This window comes from Syzygium oleosum, unplaced genomic scaffold, assembly GCF_021117445.2.
Source record: "Syzygium oleosum isolate NSW1041296 unplaced genomic scaffold, Sole_v2.1 Sole_v2.01, whole genome shotgun sequence".
Classification (NCBI taxonomy): domain Eukaryota; kingdom Viridiplantae; phylum Streptophyta; class Magnoliopsida; order Myrtales; family Myrtaceae; genus Syzygium; species Syzygium oleosum.
In genome coordinates this window covers 23,824,330-23,845,786 of record NW_026607485.1, presented here as the reverse complement: position 1 = coordinate 23,845,786, position 21,457 = coordinate 23,824,330, and the positions used below count along the sequence as shown (strand labels likewise).

Sequence of the window (21,457 nt, the reverse complement as noted above, 5' to 3'; positions counted from 1 at the left end):
AATAAATACTTGAAGAACACATTTCGAATAGGCATGTAGTTTTCAATATGGTCTTGTAAGAACATAGTTTGGTTCAACATAGTTTCTAACTCATTGCCTTTTGACCTCCAACAAACACTAGGCGAGAAGGTAAGTTCGCAAAAACACTTACCCAGAAGGTTTTCAATGAGTTGAAAAAAGCTTATCTGGAGGTATCAAACAACTTGGTTAGTGTCGACCACCATGTAGATAAAATCATGGAAATGATAGATGCTCAGACAAATGAAACACGGATTGTAGGAATCCATGGGTTGGGTGGCATTGGAAAGACGACTATAGCCAAAATCATCTACAATCAACTTTTAAAAGATTTCGAGGGTTGTTGCTTTCTTTCCAACATCCGTGAAGTGTCAGAACTCAAGGGCATTGAATGCTTGCAGAGCCAGCTCATCTCGGACATCCTCAAAATGAAATGGACAGATATAAGAAACTATGATGAAGGGACTCAGACAATTAAAGACAGGTTGTCTAATAAGAGAGTCCTTGTTCTTCTCGATGATGTGGATCACAAGAATCATATGGATGCACTTGTAGGTAAGCCTAATTGGTTTGGTAAAGGGAGCAAACTTATTATTACTACTAGGAAGAAAGATGTTCTTGATGTTTGTGAAGTGGACTGCAGTTATGAGGTTAACGCCATGGATGCCCATCGATCTCTTCAACTTTTTAGCAAACATGCCTTCCGAAGAGATGATCCTTTAGACAAGTATATCAACCAATCAAACAAGGCGATAGACATTGCGGGAGGTCTTCCATTAGCTCTTGAGGTAATAGGTTCACTTTTATCTCGCACTAAAAAGGAAATGTGGGATGTCACATTGGAGAAGTTGAAAAATGTTCCTCATGCGGATGTTCAGAGTAAGCTGAAAATAAGTTATGAAGCATTAGATGATGGAGAAAAGCATATTTTTCTCGATATAGCTTGTCTTTTCATTGGATATGACAAAGATATTGTGGTTCATTTCTGGGATGCATCTAAACTTTTTCCAGAAGTAGCCATGGAAGTTTTGCAGAATATGTCTTTGATAAAAATTAAAGAAGATAATACAGTGTGGATGCATGACCAACTCAGAGACCTTGGAAGAATATTGATTCGTCGAGAAAGTAAGATGAAAATAGAGAAGCAAAGTAGGGTGTGGAATCCAGAGGAAGCATTGGATTTGTTGAGGAGACATAAGGTAAAATCCCCTTGCAATAAATTTCCAATTCATTATGGATATTTTCTTTCAGAAAAAGCCTGTTACTTTTTGTGTTCTCTAGCATCATTGTGACCTACACAACCAATATTTTTGCTTTTCTAGGATTAAAGGAATGATAGTACTCAACTCAACCCCTTCATATAGTGAACTTGAAGAAATGTGTTTCCCTTCAACTTTTTTTAATTTTAAATTTTTCCTTGGGCAGGGGAAAAAAAAGGTTGAAGTGCTTCGTCTCAAGTTTGACCATCAGCGGAAATACTATTTTACCTACGAGGAATTTAAGAGACTATCAAATCTAAGGTACTTTGAAGTTGATGGTTCGATGGAAAATTTTTGTGCAGAAGAGAGGCTTTTTTGGCACCAATCTCCATCAAATGTTCTTCCAACTAATGTTGTCCAAGATAATTCAGATCTTCTTCCACAATTGCAATGGCTATCGTGGCATAGTATTCCCCCAACATTTAACATAACAAATTTCTCCATCGACGATTTGGTTATTGTTGATCTATCTAAGAGTGTAATTACACATGATTGGAATGGGTGGAGCCACATGGAGGTATGTTATATGCTAGATAACATTTATTATTCCATCTTATTAGATTCAGAAGTTATCTTTGCCAATTTTTCTTTTACAGGTGATAAAGAATTTGAAAGTTCTGATTTTGACCTATTGCCTTTGCTTGGAGAAAACTCCCAACTTCTCTGCCCATGCAAATTTAGAACGTTTGATCCTACGTGGCTGTGCCAAATTAGTCGAAATTGATAAGTCAATTGGTCAATTGAAACACTTAGTTTCCTTAGACGTAAGCGATTGTGGGAATCTTCGGAGGCTGCCAAACGAGCTTGGTGGACTGGAAGCTTTGAAAGAACTCCGGATTGATTTGACTCCAATTGAGGAAATCCCTAATTGTCAAGGAATGAGGCATTTAAGGATTTTTACTGCTTCTTATTGTGGGATAATTACACTTCCCCACTCAATTGGAGATCTTGCAAGCCTTGAATACCTATTGCTGGATGGTTGTGGATCGTTGGAGAGGCTTCCAGATTCAATTGGGAATTTGACATCACTAATTGAGTTGAATATATTTGGGACGTTGGTGGAAGAACTTCCTGATTCCATTGGAAACTTGAAGAATTTGAAAGTAGTGAAGATGACTGGGAGTGCCATGAGCAAAATACCTGATGCCCTTTGGACTATTGATAAGCTCGAAGAAATAGAAGTGGATGGCATAGATGAACTGCCTTTCCATGTGAATATTGGCAATTGCATCAATAGAAATCGATCCCTGAGGATCTTGAGATTGAGTGATGCAAAAATATATGCAGTACCAATGCTTCCTGAAAGTCTATTTAGTCTACAATTGTCTACATTATACATGGACACGTTTCCAGACCTCTCAAACCTGACTAATCTAAAGGAATTGAGTTTGAGTTTTGTCCCACGTGATTATGATGTGAAATCTCATGGGCTCGTGGAAGATCCAATACCACGGTGGATTGGGAAGTTAAGAAAACTAGAGTCTTTGTGCCTACATTCTGATCATGTGACCACCTTATCCATGAATATTAGTCTCCTCCCTCAACTCAAGGCACTTGACCTCCGGTGCTCTAATCTGGGTTGCCTCCCGAGGCTTCCCACAAGTTTATTATCCTTATCTTTGTGCTATTGCAAGTCACTTTGTTTGATGGATCTATCGAATTTGAAGAAACTATCATCTCTTGAGATTTCATACTGTGCAATTTCAAAGATTCAAGGCCTTGACTGTTTGGAGAATCTACAAAATTTGTGGATTTCTGTTCTTGAACAGGTCGACATACTCCCTAATCTAGGTAATTTCAACAAACTAAGAAGTCTTCGTGTACAGAACTGTGGTAATTTGGTTGAGATTCAAGGCGAACTACCACAATCTTTGGTAGAGCTTGTGATTTATTCATGTGAATCTTTATGGAAGTTGCCTGATTTGTCAAGCTTAAAGAGATTGCAAAAGATTGACATAAATCGTTGCATGAAATTGAATGTGGAGGCAACTCTTGGCTTTGCTCAAAGAAGTCAGGCATATTTATGGTTGGAGTCGGAGAATGAGTGCACGTTGATCTTGAAAACTTCTTGATCCATGACCATAAACTGTTCCCTCGTGTTCAAACTTCAAACAAATTGATGTAAGTTATTTTGTTGTGACAACCAATGTTTTCGTTTTTTGCAATCAAATTCTTTCACAGATATAAATAGAGAAAGTTTCACATGCACATTTTAATTACCTTTTTGCGAATTGATGTATGAAAGTCTGATGAAGGTATTGAAGTCATGGTACCTCCGTACAACCAGAGGGTTCTTAATTATGTACAAATATTTGTTTTCTTTTCCTAGTTTGGTTGGCTTTTTTAGTTATATTTTCTGTTGATGGTTTTGAACCGCTAATTATGTTACCCATCAATGACAGAGTCAAATCGGTTTCTTGAAATCTGTTTGGCAAAAGCGGAATTTTGTTCCTTATCTAGTAAATATGCAATGTTGATAGTAAATTTGAAATATCAATAGTAAGTAAAAAAGTGACAGGTAATTTATCAGTACGGTCAATTGTCTGTAAAGTTACCGACGAGTTGTAATTTTAGAAGATTACCATTTGTTTACGTGTTTTACAACTATAAGTTATTGATGAAATAACAATTTTACCACCCATAGACCATCTCTTGTTTTTAGATTTTACAATAGGGCGCATATTTGCTCTAGTAATTTTGAATGATTACATGTTTTACTGTTAGTCTTAATAATTATTGTAAGTTACGAACGATGTAACCATTTTTCGATTATAAATTCCTAATACATTATTAACATTGTTTTGGTTTTTCAGGGCAACTATCGATGAAATGATGATACAAGTGCTGGTGTTGCTTAGAAAATTTTGCTAGTTTCTGGGAAGTTCTAGGAGACATGATCTGCAGAGGATTGCTTTTCTGATGATAAGTGCTTGTTGTCTCTGAGAGCTCCTTAATCCAGGACCATAACCGGTATCAGTTATGCGTCAAAACTGAAACTTAAACATGTTGCTTTAAGTTCTTCCTGTTTATTATTTTCTTTTACTGATATCAATATTATATGGAAAGATTTCAGATGTAAGTCTCCTTTTGCGAGCTGACTTTGTAAGAGCTGAGAGGTATTACTCTTACTGGCTGTTTGACACCTATCTCACAAAAGGGAACTGCTCAAAATTTTTGGATGAATAAATTCTCTTGATGGTTTTTCCTTGATTTTAAGCTTCCCCGCTGGAGGGATGCATGTAAATTCATTATTCGATTTATAACAAATCATTAGATATCCTTGTTGATTTGCTGCTTCACATATCTCAAAGCTGATAACCTCGCTTCGCACTGGAGATAACTTCGTTATACTGTAAACAATTAGATGGAATGTGCGTTGGAAGGTCATAGCACTATGGTTCTCATATTGGAACTTTACAGCATAATCAACTCGTTGCAACTGTGAAGAAGACGGGCACTCTGCATTGATATCTTCTGTTCAGTTTATTTTCCAGAAAAGGTGTGCTTCTTAGTGGAACTTGCACATGTTATGCAGAAGTTAGAAAATGAAGAAAGAGCAATTTCACTTGGGCAGGGGCATCCATAGTTGGTGCAGCAAAACTTCCATCTGTGACAGGAGAGGGGAGCTATTTGGCTTCTCCAAGGTATCATAAATCATCTTATAGTTAAGGCTAAAATTTCAGTATTACTGGTGTGTAGGACATACGATAAGTCTCACTGGGGTAAGAAATCATGTAAATGGACTCTTGTGTTTTTTTTTTTTTTTTTTTTTTTTTGGTAACTCAGGGAACCCCCGCACGGCCGACAGCCGGGGAGTAAACCCTGGGGGCGACATGTGCTAGCCACCACACACGTGCCACCGGTTAAGTCACCCTGCGGCGCTCAGGATTCGAACACTCAACCTTTTGCGAGAGGAAGAGTGCGCGCTCCAGCAGCGCCACCCAGGCGGGTGGTAAATGGACTCTTGTGTGATCTCCATTATTGCCTACATTTTCAAGAAAGGGTTACGCCTAGGTGATTATCTGTAATAGAAGCCCTTCCATTCACCTCAAGTTATACCGGAGGATTCTTTTAGTTGATAAGCTTGACAAGAAGTGCTCAGGGAGACATCTCAAACGGCCACCGTTTTGCTGGTTCCTTATGTTGCTGAGAGAAATTAAAGTTAGAGAAACTGACATTAATCTTTCTGTGCAGGGAGCTGCGGGGCCATAAGAATGAATATTGCATTTCATCTAAAAGTCCGTTCGCTTCATTGACATGCAAATTGCTTATCAAGGCCCCACTTGAAGGGCTTGTCTAGAGCAGGAGACAATTCTGTGCACTTAAAAGTGGTGTTTAAGGTAGTCTTAGTTGCACCTGCCAAAACCAGTTCATGGACCTTTCGATGTGAAAATGGTGTTCGAGGTAGCAGTACTCATGACTATGACAGGCATTTACAACACAGGAAACGCGAATTGTTATAGTTCACGGAATGGGCAGTGTGGTAAAGTTGACTCTTGCCAAAATGATCTACAATCAGCTTTCACATGGTTTTGAGCCCTGTTGCTTTCTTTCTAACATCCGTGATACTTGAGAGTTCAAAGGCATTCAGTACCTGTAAAATCAACTCATCTCCTATGTCCTCAAAAGGAAATTGACAGAAATAAGTAATGTTGAGGGGATCAAGACAATTAAGAGATAGGCTGTCTAGTAAAAGAGTTCTCGTCCTTTTTTATTACGTTGACCGGAAGAATCAATTGAATGCGCTTATGGTAACATCTTTGATATTCAGGCATTACTGAATTCTTCAATGCTAGATATCAAGTGCCGAAGGATCTCGAAATTCTTAGTGCTTCACATTGTTCATCATTGAAGATAATCTCTTCCATTGGTCACTTGACATCTCTATCGAGGCTATCTTTCAGAAGCACCATAATTACACGACTTTCCCTGTCGACTGGAGCTCTTACAAGCCTTGAATACTTATCCTTGAAAGAATGTAGAAGTATAGAGAGGCTCCCGGACTCAATTGGCAATCTGCAATTGCTACTTGAGTTTGATATCTCCCCCATGCATTAAAGAGTTACCTTACTCAATGGAAAATATTAAATTTTGAAAATAATGAGGATGAATAATTGTTCCACTTAACCACCCGCCTGGGTGGCGCTGCTGGAAAGGGCACTCTTCCTCTCGCAAAAGGTTGGGTGTTCGAATCCCGGGCGCCGCAGGGTGACTTAACCGGTGCACGTGTGTGGTGGCTAGCACGTGTCGCCCCCAGGGTTTACCTCCCGGCTGTCGGCCGTGCGGGGGTTCCATGGGTTACCAAAAAAAAAATAAAAATAAAAATAAAAAAAAAATAATTGTTCCACTGGACATCACCTTGTCCTTGTTGGGTCAAGGGTTGGTGTTGGTTTTAGGTTGTATTTGGTGTTTTGAAAAGTTAATACGTATTATTACCTTTACCAAAAAAAAAAAATAATTGTTCCACTGGCCGGTTCAAGACAATCCTCGGAACAGAAGGATTCAAGCCAGTTGGGGCATATCTGATTCCATATTCAGCTGACCCTCCCTCGTAGTTGTCGTTGTCTGTTGGCTGCCGTGTAGCCTTCTTTGTATAGCGCTTCTTGAGCTTGTTATGTTAGCCGCAACACCTTTGTACCGGTCGGGACACTTTTTGTCTCCTCAGGTACGAGGTTTTTGTGTTCGGCCTCACTTGCTGTATATTGCGCGTTGAAAAGTTATATACTACTTACTTTACCAACAAAAAAAAAATTTTAATTGTTCCACTGGAAAGATACCTAGTGCTTTATGGTTGCTGTAAAAGCTTGAAGGATGCAGCACACGGTGAAAGCTTGCAACTGGAAATTCCAAATGACATTTGCAGATACTCGTCTATGAGGATCTTGTAATTGACACTTATTGAAACATGCCAAGTACCAAGCTTCCAGAAAGTGTCGTCAGTTTATACATTGACACATCGATGACAACATTTTCAAATTTCTCAAACCTAACAAGTTTAAATGATTTGCGTTTGGCCATACGACCAGATGCTTACCCCGTGTGGACAATTGTCAACTTGTGGAAGATCCTATGCCATGGTGCATTATGAGATTAAATAAACTGGAGTCTTTTGACCTTGTTGTCTGCTGTTGTAATTACCTTATCAACAGATATTGGAAAGCTTTCTCAACTCAAAAGACTAGAACTCTGGTATGCAGTTTTGCTCAGCCTCCCAAGGTTTCCCTCTAATTTATCTTATTTATGTGTTGAATCTTGCTGGTCAATGGGAACAGCGATGGATCTCTCAAATTTGAAGAGACTGTTAGAACTAAGAATGGAAAATCCTGTAAGAATAGAGATTGAGGCCTTGACTATTTGGAGAATCTACAAATTCTGGAGCTCTTTGACTTGAACTAAGGGAGAATTTCCCTGGTCCGACTTATTTGAAGAAGTTGAAGTCAGTTGCACTAGATTATTGTAGTAATGTGGATTTTGCTAGTTGCAAACTACCAGAATGTCTGGAAGAATTGTTGATTGAAGGCCGTCATCTTGATGTAAGTTCATCGGGTTGAAATTCTTCGCAGAAAGGGGACAACATGTCTGAGGCCTGACTGTTTCAACTTGAAGAGGTTCAAATAATGCAATGTCTATCATTGCTTAGGAGATTCAGCCATTTCTCGAAAAATTTAGAAGGCAAGCTCTGCAGAGGAGTACATTTGCCAATAAGAAGTGCATGCGGTTTTTGAAAGGTCGTGCATTTTACAATCAGTTCTGTCGTTAAGGAAGCTTTGAAACTAAAGCAAATTGCTTATTGCCATATATCATATCAACAGAAATTTGCTAGTCTTTCCTAGAATCGTGTTCTTCATACTAAACTAGAATCACAATTTGGCAAGTTAATTTGAAATCTAATGTTCTTGTACCCTTGTATAGTTAATTATTGGCCGTTTTTACAACCACTTTCTACCTTTAAGATGGATGGCTGTAACTGCTCATGAAATGGGACCATGGTCTCTTTCGATCTATTTCATGAGTTCAATTTGGTTTAGATATATCCCCTTGTGAATTAATCTACCAGTGTCAAATTGATGCTAGTTTTACTATATTGAAGTGCATTAATTTTGTCAATCTACACGTTGGTCGTTTATTTGAGATCCTCGAAACTTGCTGAGTTGTACTTTAAATTCGAAGCTAATAACCATGCCCCATAAAAATTAACTTTGTTACACCCTAAAAATGAAGTATATATTCAAATGTTTAGGTTTTAATCAGTCACTAAAGCTCTTCCATTTACCTTTTGGTTATCCTAGGAGTTGTCATGCCCCGGACCCTAACGGGCTCGCGACATCCCTACGGCGGTCGTATCGAACGCGGCGTCCCAGGACGCGTCGCCGACCCAAACGGAATACCCACATGAATACGCAAGCGGAAGCGAAATAAAACAACCAAGACAAAAGATAATTACAAAGGGATAGCACAAACAATAATTTCATAACAATGAAAATCAGTCAGACATTAGGCTTCTGGGGTTACATCCACCATCATCATAAAAAAGGGACAGGTGGTAGGGTAAGCTAGCTAGCTGCATAAAAAGGGCTCTACCAAAAAGCTTCTAAGCCCAGCATCCAAACGCTCCTACGGTGCCCAATCTGAATCGGACCCTGAAGACTCCGACTCCGTGTCAGAGTTGATCTCGATCGGCTCTTCCTCGTGCTCGGACTCCAAGGGCTCTGCACAGGCTCTGGCTCTGGTTCGGGCTCTTCAAATTCCTCCTCAAGCTCGGGATCCGCAGGCGCTACGGGTTCTGGTACGGGCTCGGGTTCGGGACCAGGGTTCTCCGAGGGCCCTTCGGCATCTAGAATCTCACCATTAGGAGCATACACGTCCCCGGGCTCCCAATCCATAGCATCCTCGTTGCCATGCTATTGTCCCTCAAAACCCCGGATTGGGCCAACTAGCTCCAACCCATCACGATAGAACCAGGCCCGGTAAGTGTGGCGCTGCAAGTCCGCTAAACCCACATCTACCCAGACTATAGTAAGGTGCCTAATGTAAGTCTAATTGGGACCTACCGAATACTCGGTCTCCTCATGCACTGTATGCATGGGGACCCCAAAATGCCGAGGCAGCGGCATGATCAAGGTCGGGGTCGAGGATCTGAAATGGTTTACACTACAGCAATGAGAATAAATCTCAATAAGCAGACAACCTATACCCCACCTAGGCCATGCGTACCCAAACGAGTCCCAACATGCAATCTAGCAATCGACATAATAAAAATCTCATACACACTTACCTCGCCTCCAATTACTCGCCAACTCCGTGCGTTAGTCAAATCACAATAATGCAATAATAGCTCAAGAACATAACATAAACACTCAAGCTCCATAACCACGTACAATCACCCAATTTAACCAAACACATTTCACATGCGTGGCCAAGCAACTATCCACGACCCGCGTCAACACGCCTCAGGTCCATTCTCATGGCCCGCGTCAACACGCCTCAGGCTCAGCCCTCCGATCAATCCGGGCTCAGTCCCGCGTAACCACGCCTCAGGACATTTCTCTCGACCCGTGTAACCACGCCTCAGGTCATTTCTTGCCTTTTTAGCCACACTCGCGTAACCACGCCTCAGGTTGGCAGCCCTCCGATCAATCCGGGCTTAGTCCCGCGTAACCACGCCTCAGGACATTTCTCTCGACCCGTGTAACCACACCTCAGGTCATTTATTGCCTTTCTAGCCACACCCGCATAACCACGCCTCAGGTTGGCAGCCCTCCGATCAATCCAGGCTTAGTCCCGCGTAACCACGCCTCAGGACATTCCTCATGCACATACACCACAACACAATTCACCAATACCAATCTCACACGTCATACTATTCAAATTCAAGTCATGCTCACTACATTAGCCCCACTAATCCGACCTTCAAGTCGACCATATTCAAACACCAATTTCACCCACAAACGTCACTACAATTCAGTCATTGAACCCATCTCGATCGATCACTAAATTAGCACAAAAATCACCACCACAATAAACCATGAAACACTCACATGCAATTAACTAAACCCTATCTAATTTAGCCACTAAATCAATACTAGTCACCCCTAAACAAGTCTAATAATACCCAAGGTACTAGGTAGGGTTTAGGGAGTCACTTACTTAGGTTTGGCCCGGGGAAAACTGGCAATGGGCCAAAATGGCCCGGTGGAACAGTGGCGGGCTCGGTGCGGCACGGGCGCAACGGGCACGGTGGCCGGCCACGGCTCGGCACAGCCCTCAGCCACGGCCCGGGACTCTCGGCCACGGCCGGGTGAGCGGCCAGGAGAGCAGGCGACGGTTAAGCAGCGCCGGGCGAGCGGTTGGGTAGCTCCGGGCGAGCGGCTGGGCAGCTTGGCCACAGCCGGGACGGCCACCAAGCGAGCTCGGCCGGCGAGCTGGGGAGGCGGTCGAACGGCGACGGCGAGCTGGCGACGGCGGCATTGACGGGCTCGGCCAGGCGAGCTGGAGAGCGGCCGGCGACGGCGACGGCGACGAGCAGCCGGGGCGGCGATGGGCGTGAGGGGAAGCTGGGGTGGTGGTGGTGAGCAGGTGTGGGCAGCGGCGATGTGCGGCGGTCGCGAGCGTGGTGACCAGGGGAGTCGGGCAACGGAACTCGTGGGCGATGGTGGCGGCGACGGCAACGGCGAACAAGCAGGCACGCGGCCGGGCTGGCTGGCGACGGCGACGGCATGCGCTGGCTGGGCAGTAGGACGGGCCGGCTAGCGGCTCGGCAGCACCAGGCCACGGCGAACGCGGCGGCGAGCTTGCTGCTCGCGTGCGAAAGGGAGGGGAAAGAGGGAGAAGGGCAGTTGGCCCAGGGGCAAACGGCGGGATGGACGACGGCCCTGGCGGCTGGGCGTGCAGCGGCGCAAGGCGGACTGTCGGCGAGCAGTGGCTGGGACGGACGGCGGCGAGCAGAAGGGGAGCAGGGCAGCGGTGGCGAAGGGGAAAGAGGAAGAAGAAGAAGGGAAGAAAGGAGAAGAAGGAGAAGAAAAAAGAAGGAGGAGAGAGAGAGTTTACATGGGGCAGGGGGAGGAGGGGACGTGCGCAGGGGGAGGGGACGCGCGGGCAGTGGGAGAGAGAGAGAGAGAGAGAGAGAAAGTCAATCCATCGAGTGCGATCCAACGGCCCACGAAAAATCCTAATTTATAAATTTGGAAAAAGGGCCAAAAACACTAACCAAAATACATTAAGAGAGAGGTCTACTAGTTCAAATCCGCACCCGGTCCAAATTTCACTTTTCACCAATTCCGGGCAATATCGATGCTGGCCATAATAATATCGACACTGTCCAATTAAATTCATCACGAAATTCCGAGAAATTCGACACCCAAGTTCGGGTTCTAAATAACAGCCAAATTCGATCGAATGCGATTCTAGCGAAATCTCTAATTTAAAAATAACCCAAGAGTTATCAATTCCGGGCGAGATTTAACTATAAGCGCACCGACGAAATACACGTTTTATAAATCCCAAAAATGAGTCGAAATTCGGAATGTCACAGGAGTGAAGCTTGAGGTTTCAACATTGATAAGAAGAACTGCGCCCCAACAAAAGTTCTATATGATAGCCTGAACATTTTATCTGGGTACAAGTAAGAGAAATTCACAGGGTCTTTTTGTACAGATAAACTGTGGCTAAGTCAGTTAATGCGTAGAATTAACAACAAGCTCACCAAGTAAAGGAAGATATGATTGAAACCACAATATATCTTTCCCAGCGCTTTGTGTTGTACTATGGCTTTTATCGTAATGTACAAATTCTAGCTTCTCATATAGTGTCGAGGACTTAGTTGGTCACTTGCGCAATGTGCTTTTGAATGGTCATAATTTAGTTTTTCAGGTTTCCACTAATGCTAATTCCTATATATCACAAAAGGAAGGTAAAAGCTTACAACTCTCGTTCCAAAGCTGATCAGATCATTGCTGCATGTCAAAGCTAAAATGATATAAACTGTTTACGTCCTAAAAGTTAAAATTTAGCAGTGTTTGCCGGTGGAAATGATGCAAGACAAGGTCATAATCTGTTTCCATGCTTGACTTAACAGTTAATCTGCATTACTTCCTGCCAGGACACAGTCAGAATACTTGCATGTGGTAGGAAGTCTTATGTGCCACTGTGCCTGTGGTAGAAGGTAAGGTCACGGATTGAGAAGTGGTCTCCCAAGACCCCTTGTTTCACCTTATAAAATCGGTTAATTGGCTAACCGTGTAAGTCTCACCGTTCCATTATTCACAAATCTGCCAATTTTGTGAAGTTCAACGCGAGTTCAACTTCCAAAAAAAGAAAAATAGCTATAGAATTTAGCTATCAATAGCTCAGCTCAGCATCCACACATCTTTATTAGGTTTTATCAAGTCTAGTTAACAAAGCCACAGCTCAAGATTAGATCGACAGGTAAACTTGCAAATGCATTCATTCAATAGAAATCACGTTGTATTTACAAGGATGACTCATTCAACTTCTTGGTATTTACATTCATAGTGAATCTGAGTAGAGCTCCTATGCATCTTGTGATGGACATGGAGAGAGAGAGAGAGAGAGAGAGAGAGAGAGAGAGAGAGAGAGAGAGAGAGAGAGAGAGAGAGAGTGGCTGAGAGCTCTCACGTGAAAGAAAGGGAAAGGAGGAAAAACAAAGGAAAGAAAGAAGAAGAGGAAGAAGGAAGAAGAAATGAGGGTTTCGCACGTTCTGGCCATGGGAGCCTCGCCAAGCCAAAGTTACTTCGTATCGCAACGCCCGGTAAGTACTCGCGCCTCTCGTTTGTCTAATCGGAGTAATATTTGAGGGTTAGGACACAATTTGGGATTTTGTGGATTTTGAACTATAAGGTTTGATTAAAGAGTCGTTGAGCTTCGAATATATATATATATATATATATATATGGTATCAGAGCCAAGGGGTAAATATAGATACTCTTTCTAATTTCATTCAGCAGTTAAGACGATTTCCTTTGTGGAGATCTTTCCGTGGATCTTTGCGCTTAATGTGGTCCCGGCAGTAAAACCTAGTGAGGCAGTGAGACCGTTGGTAGCATCATATGAGATCTATCTGAAAGAAGAAAGTAATCTTTTGCAAAATGGACTTATTAAGAAGATCAGTGTCTTCTTCTAGTTCTATATCGCAATTATCCTTAGATCAAGGACCAATAAATAGAAAAGAAATTAGTATAGAAGATTTTAATAAGTCTATTGAAAACTGGATCATTCCAAAGGTAAAATCAGATCTATGAACATTCTAATTTTAAAATTTTCGGGAAAAATGATTATGTAATAGTAACTGAAGAAAGGGATGTCCCTCTTTCTAATTCTTTTGCTTCAATACAGCTTTTAAATAAAGACTATGAAAAAACATGCCTAGAAGTGAAATTATATTCATATAGATTTAGTCCAAGTAGGAGCCAAACCTCTCACTAAAGAACGATTAGACACTTCTTTACTCCTTGTTTTAAGAGATGCAAAACTTTTAAAATATGATGAATCCATTCTTGGAGCTGTAGAAACTAGTCTCTATAGTGGCCCGATCCATTTTGATAGCCATCCAGGATGCACTGTTTCCCTAAAAGATAGAAATATTTTGAAATCTCTAACTCTTCAAATAAAAACTCATAATTATTTGATAGCTGAAGGATCAATTCCTATAGCACTTGTTTACAGAGTTTATTACAAAGTAATGAATTCTGCTTTTGGTAGCAAAGCTTGTAAACTTAACTCCAATAGAGAAACACTTTTATTACAAACTGATATTTCAAAAGCCAATATCATCATTCCTAGAACAATTCCGTGGAATCAAATAACTCTTCCTGAACAATGGGAGTTAGAAAACCAAATTCCTCAACAAATTGTTCATAATTCTGATTCTACAAATATTATTCAACATCCTGAAGGTAGAGTAACAATACAATTCTCTAGGAGATCTGTTGATATTCCCAAAATATCTTGTCTTATTCGATCCATTCCTTCATGGCATTCCAGCTCCTCTAGGAGATCGGTATATTTAAATCCAGATTTATCTTCTATAGTCACTCCAGAAGTAGGACAACCAAGCGCTCCTACTCCTACCAATATTAGTGACATAGATAATAGGTCAGGAATATCTAAACCAGTTTACCAACAAAGTCCAGACTATCCTGAACCCACACCCTTTGAAATGGAAGATCCCAAAATCAATATCTTAGAAAAAGATTTTGAACCAAACAAGGTTTTACTAAATCAAGAATTTAATTCTTCCAAAAATAAAAAAATCAGAGAATGGTTCTTTTAAAATTTTTAAAGATCAAGCTAAACAGATCAAAGAAGATTTTTATAAATATATGTATGAAAATGAAGTTCAATTATATTTTTTTGATTGGTTTGAAGAAGAATTTTTACAAGAAAAACAAATATGTGTTTTAGATCAATTTTATAAGTGGAAGTTAGATAATGGCCAAATCATTGAATCTAATCACCCCCCCCCTAGAAAAATAAAATTACAGCATTGAGAAACAGAAATTATTGTTTCTCCTTTTAAAACATCTTCAAAAATGGAAGACATAGGTATAAAAAAGATTGTTGAACAGAATAATTATTCTAATCAACATCTTTACACCATAGGAAAACAATTAGATAGAATAGAATTTTCTGTTCAAAACAACTCATCCAAAATCATTTCTTTATAAAAAAAAATTTAAAAACACCTCTTTTTAAAAATTTTGAACTTCCTAAAAATCCTAGTACAGAATTTGCTAAAGCTCTAGATGAAAGAAAAAGGATTCTTAAAGGAAAAACGATTTTCAAACCAGAATCTTCATTAACCTTAGATACTCCTATAATGGGAAATATTGTTAAGGATACTCTTGATCAGATTAATGCTCTAGATAAATCTGATATAGAATCCGTTCTAGAAATAAACAAGATTACTTGGAAAGACCCTCAAAAATTATATTTTTCCAGAGCAACACCTCCTGATATAATTATGGAAGAATCCTCTTCAAAAATACATAATGAATACTTTTCTGATGCTATTTATGAATGGAATATAGATGGTATCTCTGAACAAAACCTGATAAATGTGCTTACCGAAATGGTTATGCTTGCTAACACGTATAAAACCATTCCAGATACTACCGACCATTCTGTAGCATATCTTTAATAGCAGGATTTACGGGACAATTGAAAGGTTGGTGGGATAATTATTTAACTGATGAACAGAGAAATCAAATTCTTAGTGCTTATAAGTTAGATGATTATGGTCAAAGCATAGTTGATGAATAAGATCAACCCATCCAAGATGCTGTTAATACTCTTATATTTTCTATATCCCAACATTTTATAGGAGATCCATCTCACATTCGAGATAAAAATCAAGATCTTTTATCAAATATGAAATGTAGATCTTTAGGAGATAAATAAATATTTCTACAAAGAGTTTTCCAAAGAACATATTGTAACCAGCCATTTTGGAAAGAAAAATTTCTGGCTGGATTATCCAAACTCATAGGAAAACAAGTTCAAAATAAGATAAGAGAAGATTATGAAGAACATATTCCATATGACCATCATTCTTATAGAGAACTAACCTCTTATGTCTATAAAATTGGAACACAATTATGCACTAATATAAGACTTCAGAAACAACTTAAAAAAGAACAACAAAATTCTAATAAAGGACTAGAAGATTTATATGCCCAGTATGACCCCTCTTTTAAATTTGAAGAAAACTCCAAAAAGTCTAAATCTAGATGCTCAGGAGATTATACACCTAAACAAAAAACTAAGAAAAAATTTAATAAAAAATTTTCAAAGAAAAAATTTTCTAAGAAAAGAGAAGAAAAAGAAAAATTTGAAAGAACTAAACCCCCGAAGAAATCTTTCAAAAATATAACATGCTATAATTGCGGGAAAAAAAGGTCACACTTCTAGATATTGCAAAATCAGCTAAAAAGTAAATGAATTAAATTTAGATGAAGAAACTTTTAATCAACTAAGTCAAATCATGATTGAAACTGACAGCCGTTCTTCTTATGAATCTATTGAAGAATATGGTCTTCTGGTAAATGAAATAGAAACCACTTCTTACTCTGAAACTGATAATGAAGAAACCACTTTTGAAATTAATGTTCTAACCAAAGAGGAGGAAGTCCTCTTACAAACCATTGATCAAATTACTGATCCTGAAATGAAAATTAAAATCAGATGGGCCCGTTAGGGTGCGCATCTAATGAGAAATCTTTACAATGCTCATTCAAAAAAATATCTCCGTCCATCCAATTTAATCACCGCACGTTTGTCTAAGCTATCATGAAGAAGGTACGCTCCAGAACGGACTTGAAGTGAACGTCCAATCTATGACCATTTGTACGATGCGACGAGACATAGCACTGATACATAAAAGTAGTTAAGTCGGTTTAAAAGTTTGATTGCAACCCTTCATTAGCATCTCCACGCGGCGTGCCCCATATCTAGAATACAAGAATTAAAGACCTAGCGAACAAAATCCACTAGGAATTGCATCACCATGTTCGGCCGACCCTTCAAAATTGCATCTAGAAACAGAAATATTTGGTTAGGGGTGTCAAAAAAACCCGAGCCGGCCCGGTTCGGCCCTAAAATTTAAGGTATTTTGGGGTTGGGTCTCGATTTTTTTAGGATAGGACTTTTAAGATGGGTAATGTTAGAGTTAGGGTAGGGTCAGAACCGGTCCATTGTTAGACCCATTATTCTCCCTCTTCTCTCTCCTCTCTCTCTACGTACAAAAAGACTTAACCACCAAACCCCACATACACACACTCTCTCTCTCTCTCTCTCTCTCTCTCTCTCTCTCTCTCTCTCTCTCTCTCTCTCTCTCTCTCTCTCTCTCTCTCTCTCTCTCTCTCTAAGGAGTCGTGCTTGCTGCAGTGGAGTCGCGGGCACCGCCAGCAGATCTCGCCGCTCCTCAGTCTCTCGTCGGCGGCGGCGGCGGCTTCGGCTTCTTCTCCTTCTTTCCGACGGCCACGGTTCCGGCGTAGATCGGAGGGAAGGGGGGGATTTCTCGAGCTCGCTTCACTCATGAACGAGGTTCGCCCCCTTTCGCTCCTCCCTCTCCTCTCCTCTCGTCTCGTCTCGTCGGCATTGCTTCTCCGATAGTCGTTTTTTCTCCACCTCGATTTACATGTGGGGAGGAAGGATCAGATCGCGGGTGTTGTTGGTGGCTGAGTTTTTCTGCCGATCCTGCGGCTAAACGGTTGTGTTTGCGATTGTTTTCTCCGGCGCCGGGGGCCGGAGGAGGGGGAGCCGGCAGCGGGGAACCCTGCCGGCCACCGCCCAGTTCATGCTCTCCCGGAAGTTGGGAGCCGCTAGAAACGGCGGTGCGAGGCGGAGGGGAGGAGCCGCCCCTATCCATGGACCCTTCAAGCGGAGAAAGGGATGCTGGCGCCGGATAGAGACTAAGCAGGAGGACGATTTATACAACTCTGGTGAGATTTTGGCTTTGAGGCACCGGCACTGACCCGACCCTACCCGACCCATCTTTTGGGGTAAATGCTGAATAGGGTCTTGGGTTGGGGCGGGGCGGGTCAAGTGCGACCCCTCTACGTTTTGGGTCGGGTTGGGTATCAGGAAAGCCCAACCGATCCAACCCATTGACACCCCTACATTTGGTCATCGCGCATCAATTCGAGAGCACATAATTGAACCCAACTTCAAAAGGAAATCATCATATTGTTGGCTTCTCAAGTCGTGGGATGCGATCGTCACCGTTCATCAATAGATCCTCCGGTTTCTGCTCGACTCCCAACTATCTTTTACTCCATGGTTGGTGTGTGCGAAGTCATGCAAATAATGCCGACCTCATCAAATGTCATCCGAGTCAATCTTCCATAGAACAACCACCTTTTTTCCTAACCCTTTTAATCTCATCTTGTGTAGCTAGCAATAGCTTTTTTCCGCTTTCCTTAATTATTTAGGCAAAGAATCATTCTGTATTAATTAGAAACCTGCGACACGTGCACCTTGATTGCTTTTAATTAAAACACCGGAAACTTTCGCAACGTGCTAATATCGACACATAATTCTACTCATAATTTTCGATATAATTGTTTTGAGACTTGAATGGTGTTTTTCAGATATTTTACGGGAAAGCGAAATATTGCTTTTCACTGAAACTAAAATCAAACTCGAATGAACGTGTGTGTGTGTCTGTTTTTTTTAATCGGGCGCTTGTTCAAACTTGGCATGGAAGTACACTCGAAATAAGTTTACTTTTCCTAACGCCCCCGTCAGATTTGAAGCTGAAAATTCTCTGGTTGTTTGTTCATTAAGGATTTTGACCGATTGAGGGTTTGACCCCCACCCGCCCGAACCAAAAACGACAGCGTTCGTTCGGATCCCCTTCTAGAAGCGGACCTATTAAACGCGCGTCCGCTCCCCACACCTCTCTCTCTCTCCGTGTGACGTCAATGCGGGCGTCACAGCAACTATTGCCTCCCGTTGCGCGTACCACCAGCAGACGCTCCGGATGAAGCCACGTCGCCAAATCCCCCAAGCTACCCGGACACGTGTCGAAGGATCGACCGTCCCACCGAGTGACTGGACTGCCAACTCACGCGCCTTCTCGCCCCCCTTCCTCGCTTCCCGGCTTCGCCCTTTTCGGTTTCGCAATACTTGTCCACCACGGAAAATAAAAATTGATTCTGACCAAAAACAAATAAATTATTATTATTAATTTATTAATTAAATTTGAAAAATTCCACTCTCCGTGCTCCGAGAAAGTGAGAGAAAGTCTCTCTCTCGCTATATAAGCGACCGGCGATTTTGAGAGGAGCGACCAATTTTTCCTCCCCCAATTCTTCAGGATCCCCACCTGAGACCGGAAGCGGAACCGAGGACTCGATTGTAGCCTACCCGCCGGCGAGTTCTGTCATGGGCGGCGACGCGGCGGAGCGCCGCGAGGTCCCCGCGGTGAGCCTGGAGGGCCTGAAGGTGGTCTCCGCCCTGGGGCGCGGGGCCAAGGGGGTGGTGTTCCTGGTCTGGGACGCCGCGCTGGACCAGGCCTGGGCGCTCAAGGTGATCCTGAGGGACAACCTCGAGAAGAAGAGCGACAAGGAGGCGGCGAGGGCGAGCGGCGGCGGGACGGGGAGCGACGGCGGCGGCGGCGGCGGCAGCGACGGCGGCGGCGACGAGTACCGGAGGATCGCCTTCGAGCAGGAGGTCCTGGGGCTGTTCGACCACCCGCTGCTCCCGAAGCTCCGCGCCGTCGTGTCGGCGGAGAGGATCGTCGGCTACGCCATCGATTACTGCCCCGGCCGTGATCTCAACTCTCTCAGGAAGAAGCAGACGGAGAAGATGTTCTCCGACGACATCATCAGGTGATTATCCTGCGGTTCTTTCCTAGTCGGATTCCGAGCTCCGATTGGGGGCATTTTCGCTCGGAGAATCGGGTTTCGATTTCCCAATTTTTGCTGTTCTCGAATTCGTTCTTGGTATCGCCAATGTCGTGCGTCGCGATTCGTTTCTCAGATTCCACTGTATGTTTGCGCATTCTGCAGGTTTTACGCGGCGGAATTGGTTCTCGCGCTCGAGTACTTGCACGGCTTGGGGATCGTGTACAGGGACCTGAAGCCGGAGAACGTGATGATCCAAGAGGACGGCCACATAATGCTCGTCGACTTCGACCTCTCCACTAAACTATCTTCGAAATCCGCCCAATGCTCTCCGATCGCCGCCGACCGGACGCCCAAGCCGCAGGCGGCGAAGTCCAGGAGGCGATTCTCCCCGCTCCACGGATGCTGCCGCTCGGGCATCTCGCCGGACGACTCGGACCGTTCGAGCAGGCCCGGCCCCAACTCCATCTTCCCGGCCGAGTCGAACCCGGCGGCGGCGGCGGCGGGGAAGTCCAACTCCTTCGTCGGGACGGAGGAGTACGTGGCGCCGGAGATCATCCTGGGGGGCGGCCACGACTTCGCGGTGGACTGGTGGTCGCTGGGGATCTTCCTCCACGAGATGCTGTACGGGACGACCCCGTTCCGCGGGTCGAACCGGAAGGAGACCTTCTACCGGATCCTGACCAAGGAGCCGGACCTGGTGGGCGAGACGACGCCGCTGCGGGACCTGATAAGGCGGCTGCTGGAGAAGGACCCGGGCCGGAGGATCGGGCCGGAGGGGATCAAGGGCCACGAGTTCTTCGCCGGGGTGCGGTGGGACACGGTGCTGCGGATCCAGCGGCCGCCGTACGTCCCCCTGGTGGAGGAGCTCGAGGTGAGGGGCGGCGGCGGCGGCGGCGGCGGGTTCGACGTGGTGGGGTTCGTGGAGGGAATCTTTGGGAGTGGAGGAGAGGGCGAAAGGAATAAAGAGGAGGGCGAGAATAAGGTAAAGGACGGCGATGAGGAGGAAGAAGACGGGAATAACGATGCGAGCAAGAAGGCTTGGGTCGAGGAGCTGAACGAGCGTTCCTCCAAGGCTGCTAATGATTTTTTGGTTTTCTAACTTTTAGACATTCTTTTCCCTCCTTCGAATGATACGAAGCAATTTGTATATAGAAAGGCTACGACCAATAGATTTTGCCGAATTCGGATCGGTATCTTTCGTATGGTGTTAGTGGCGGCAGTGGCCACTTGGCTCGATGCTCTGTTCTCTCTGCTCTGGATGGAACTTCCCGATGGCATCGTGACACGACGAGGATGTGTCTTTGCCGAATATGGCGATCGTCATAGGTTATCGCGATGAATTATCGTTCGAATGTTTAGTGCCTATGGTGCTGAGCAAGTGTGGAGGATGTGTGCTTTGCATCTAAAACATTACTACAACAAGGGCATCGCGCCAGCAGAGAGAGAGAGAGAGAGGAGTACGGTTCCTCGCAACGACAACGACGTACCATATCAGAAAAATTAGGGTTACCACACGGTGGTCCCGCCCGACGTAGAACCTCCAGACCAGAGGCCGCGAGCAGTTTTTTAAAGTAGCTCTTTGTCGTCACGCATGACACTCCTGCTGTTGTCTCCCTTGCTGTCTGTTCATCGTCAATTGATTGATTATTCAGTCGCTGACCGACAAAACAGTATCCGTCCAAGTTGAACTGATTATAATGGCTTTTGATACGTACCCATTGTACGGGTGGTTCGGGTCGGGTCAAAATTATCCGGTCCGAATTGACCCAATTCCATGTAATATATATATAATTGTTTATACTCAATTCGATTCAT

The 21,457-nt window shown here is 43.2% G+C and overlaps 2 protein-coding genes across 2 annotated transcripts; both read left to right on the top strand.

Annotated features, from left to right (window-relative positions):
- Positions 1-104: 104 nt before the first annotated feature.
- LOC115662079 (disease resistance protein RPV1-like) lies at positions 105-3,349 on the top strand (the record flags this gene model as incomplete). The annotated part of the gene is made up of 4 exons (XM_056308158.1): positions 105-1,217; positions 1,444-1,794; positions 1,874-2,084; positions 2,223-3,349. Coding segments are annotated over 4 exons (2,802 nt in total), but the record flags the coding sequence as incomplete, so codon positions are not given.
- A 15,703-nt stretch (positions 3,350-19,052) lies between these two features.
- Positions 19,053-21,228, top strand: LOC115676033 (serine/threonine-protein kinase OXI1-like). Its single transcript, XM_030598884.2, has 2 exons — positions 19,053-19,624; positions 19,805-21,228. Exons 1-2 carry the CDS (start codon positions 19,179-19,181, stop codon positions 20,739-20,741), a joined length of 1,383 nt encoding a protein of 460 aa, XP_030454744.1. The 5' UTR covers positions 19,053-19,178; the 3' UTR covers positions 20,742-21,228.
- Positions 21,229-21,457: the final 229 nt, after the last annotated feature.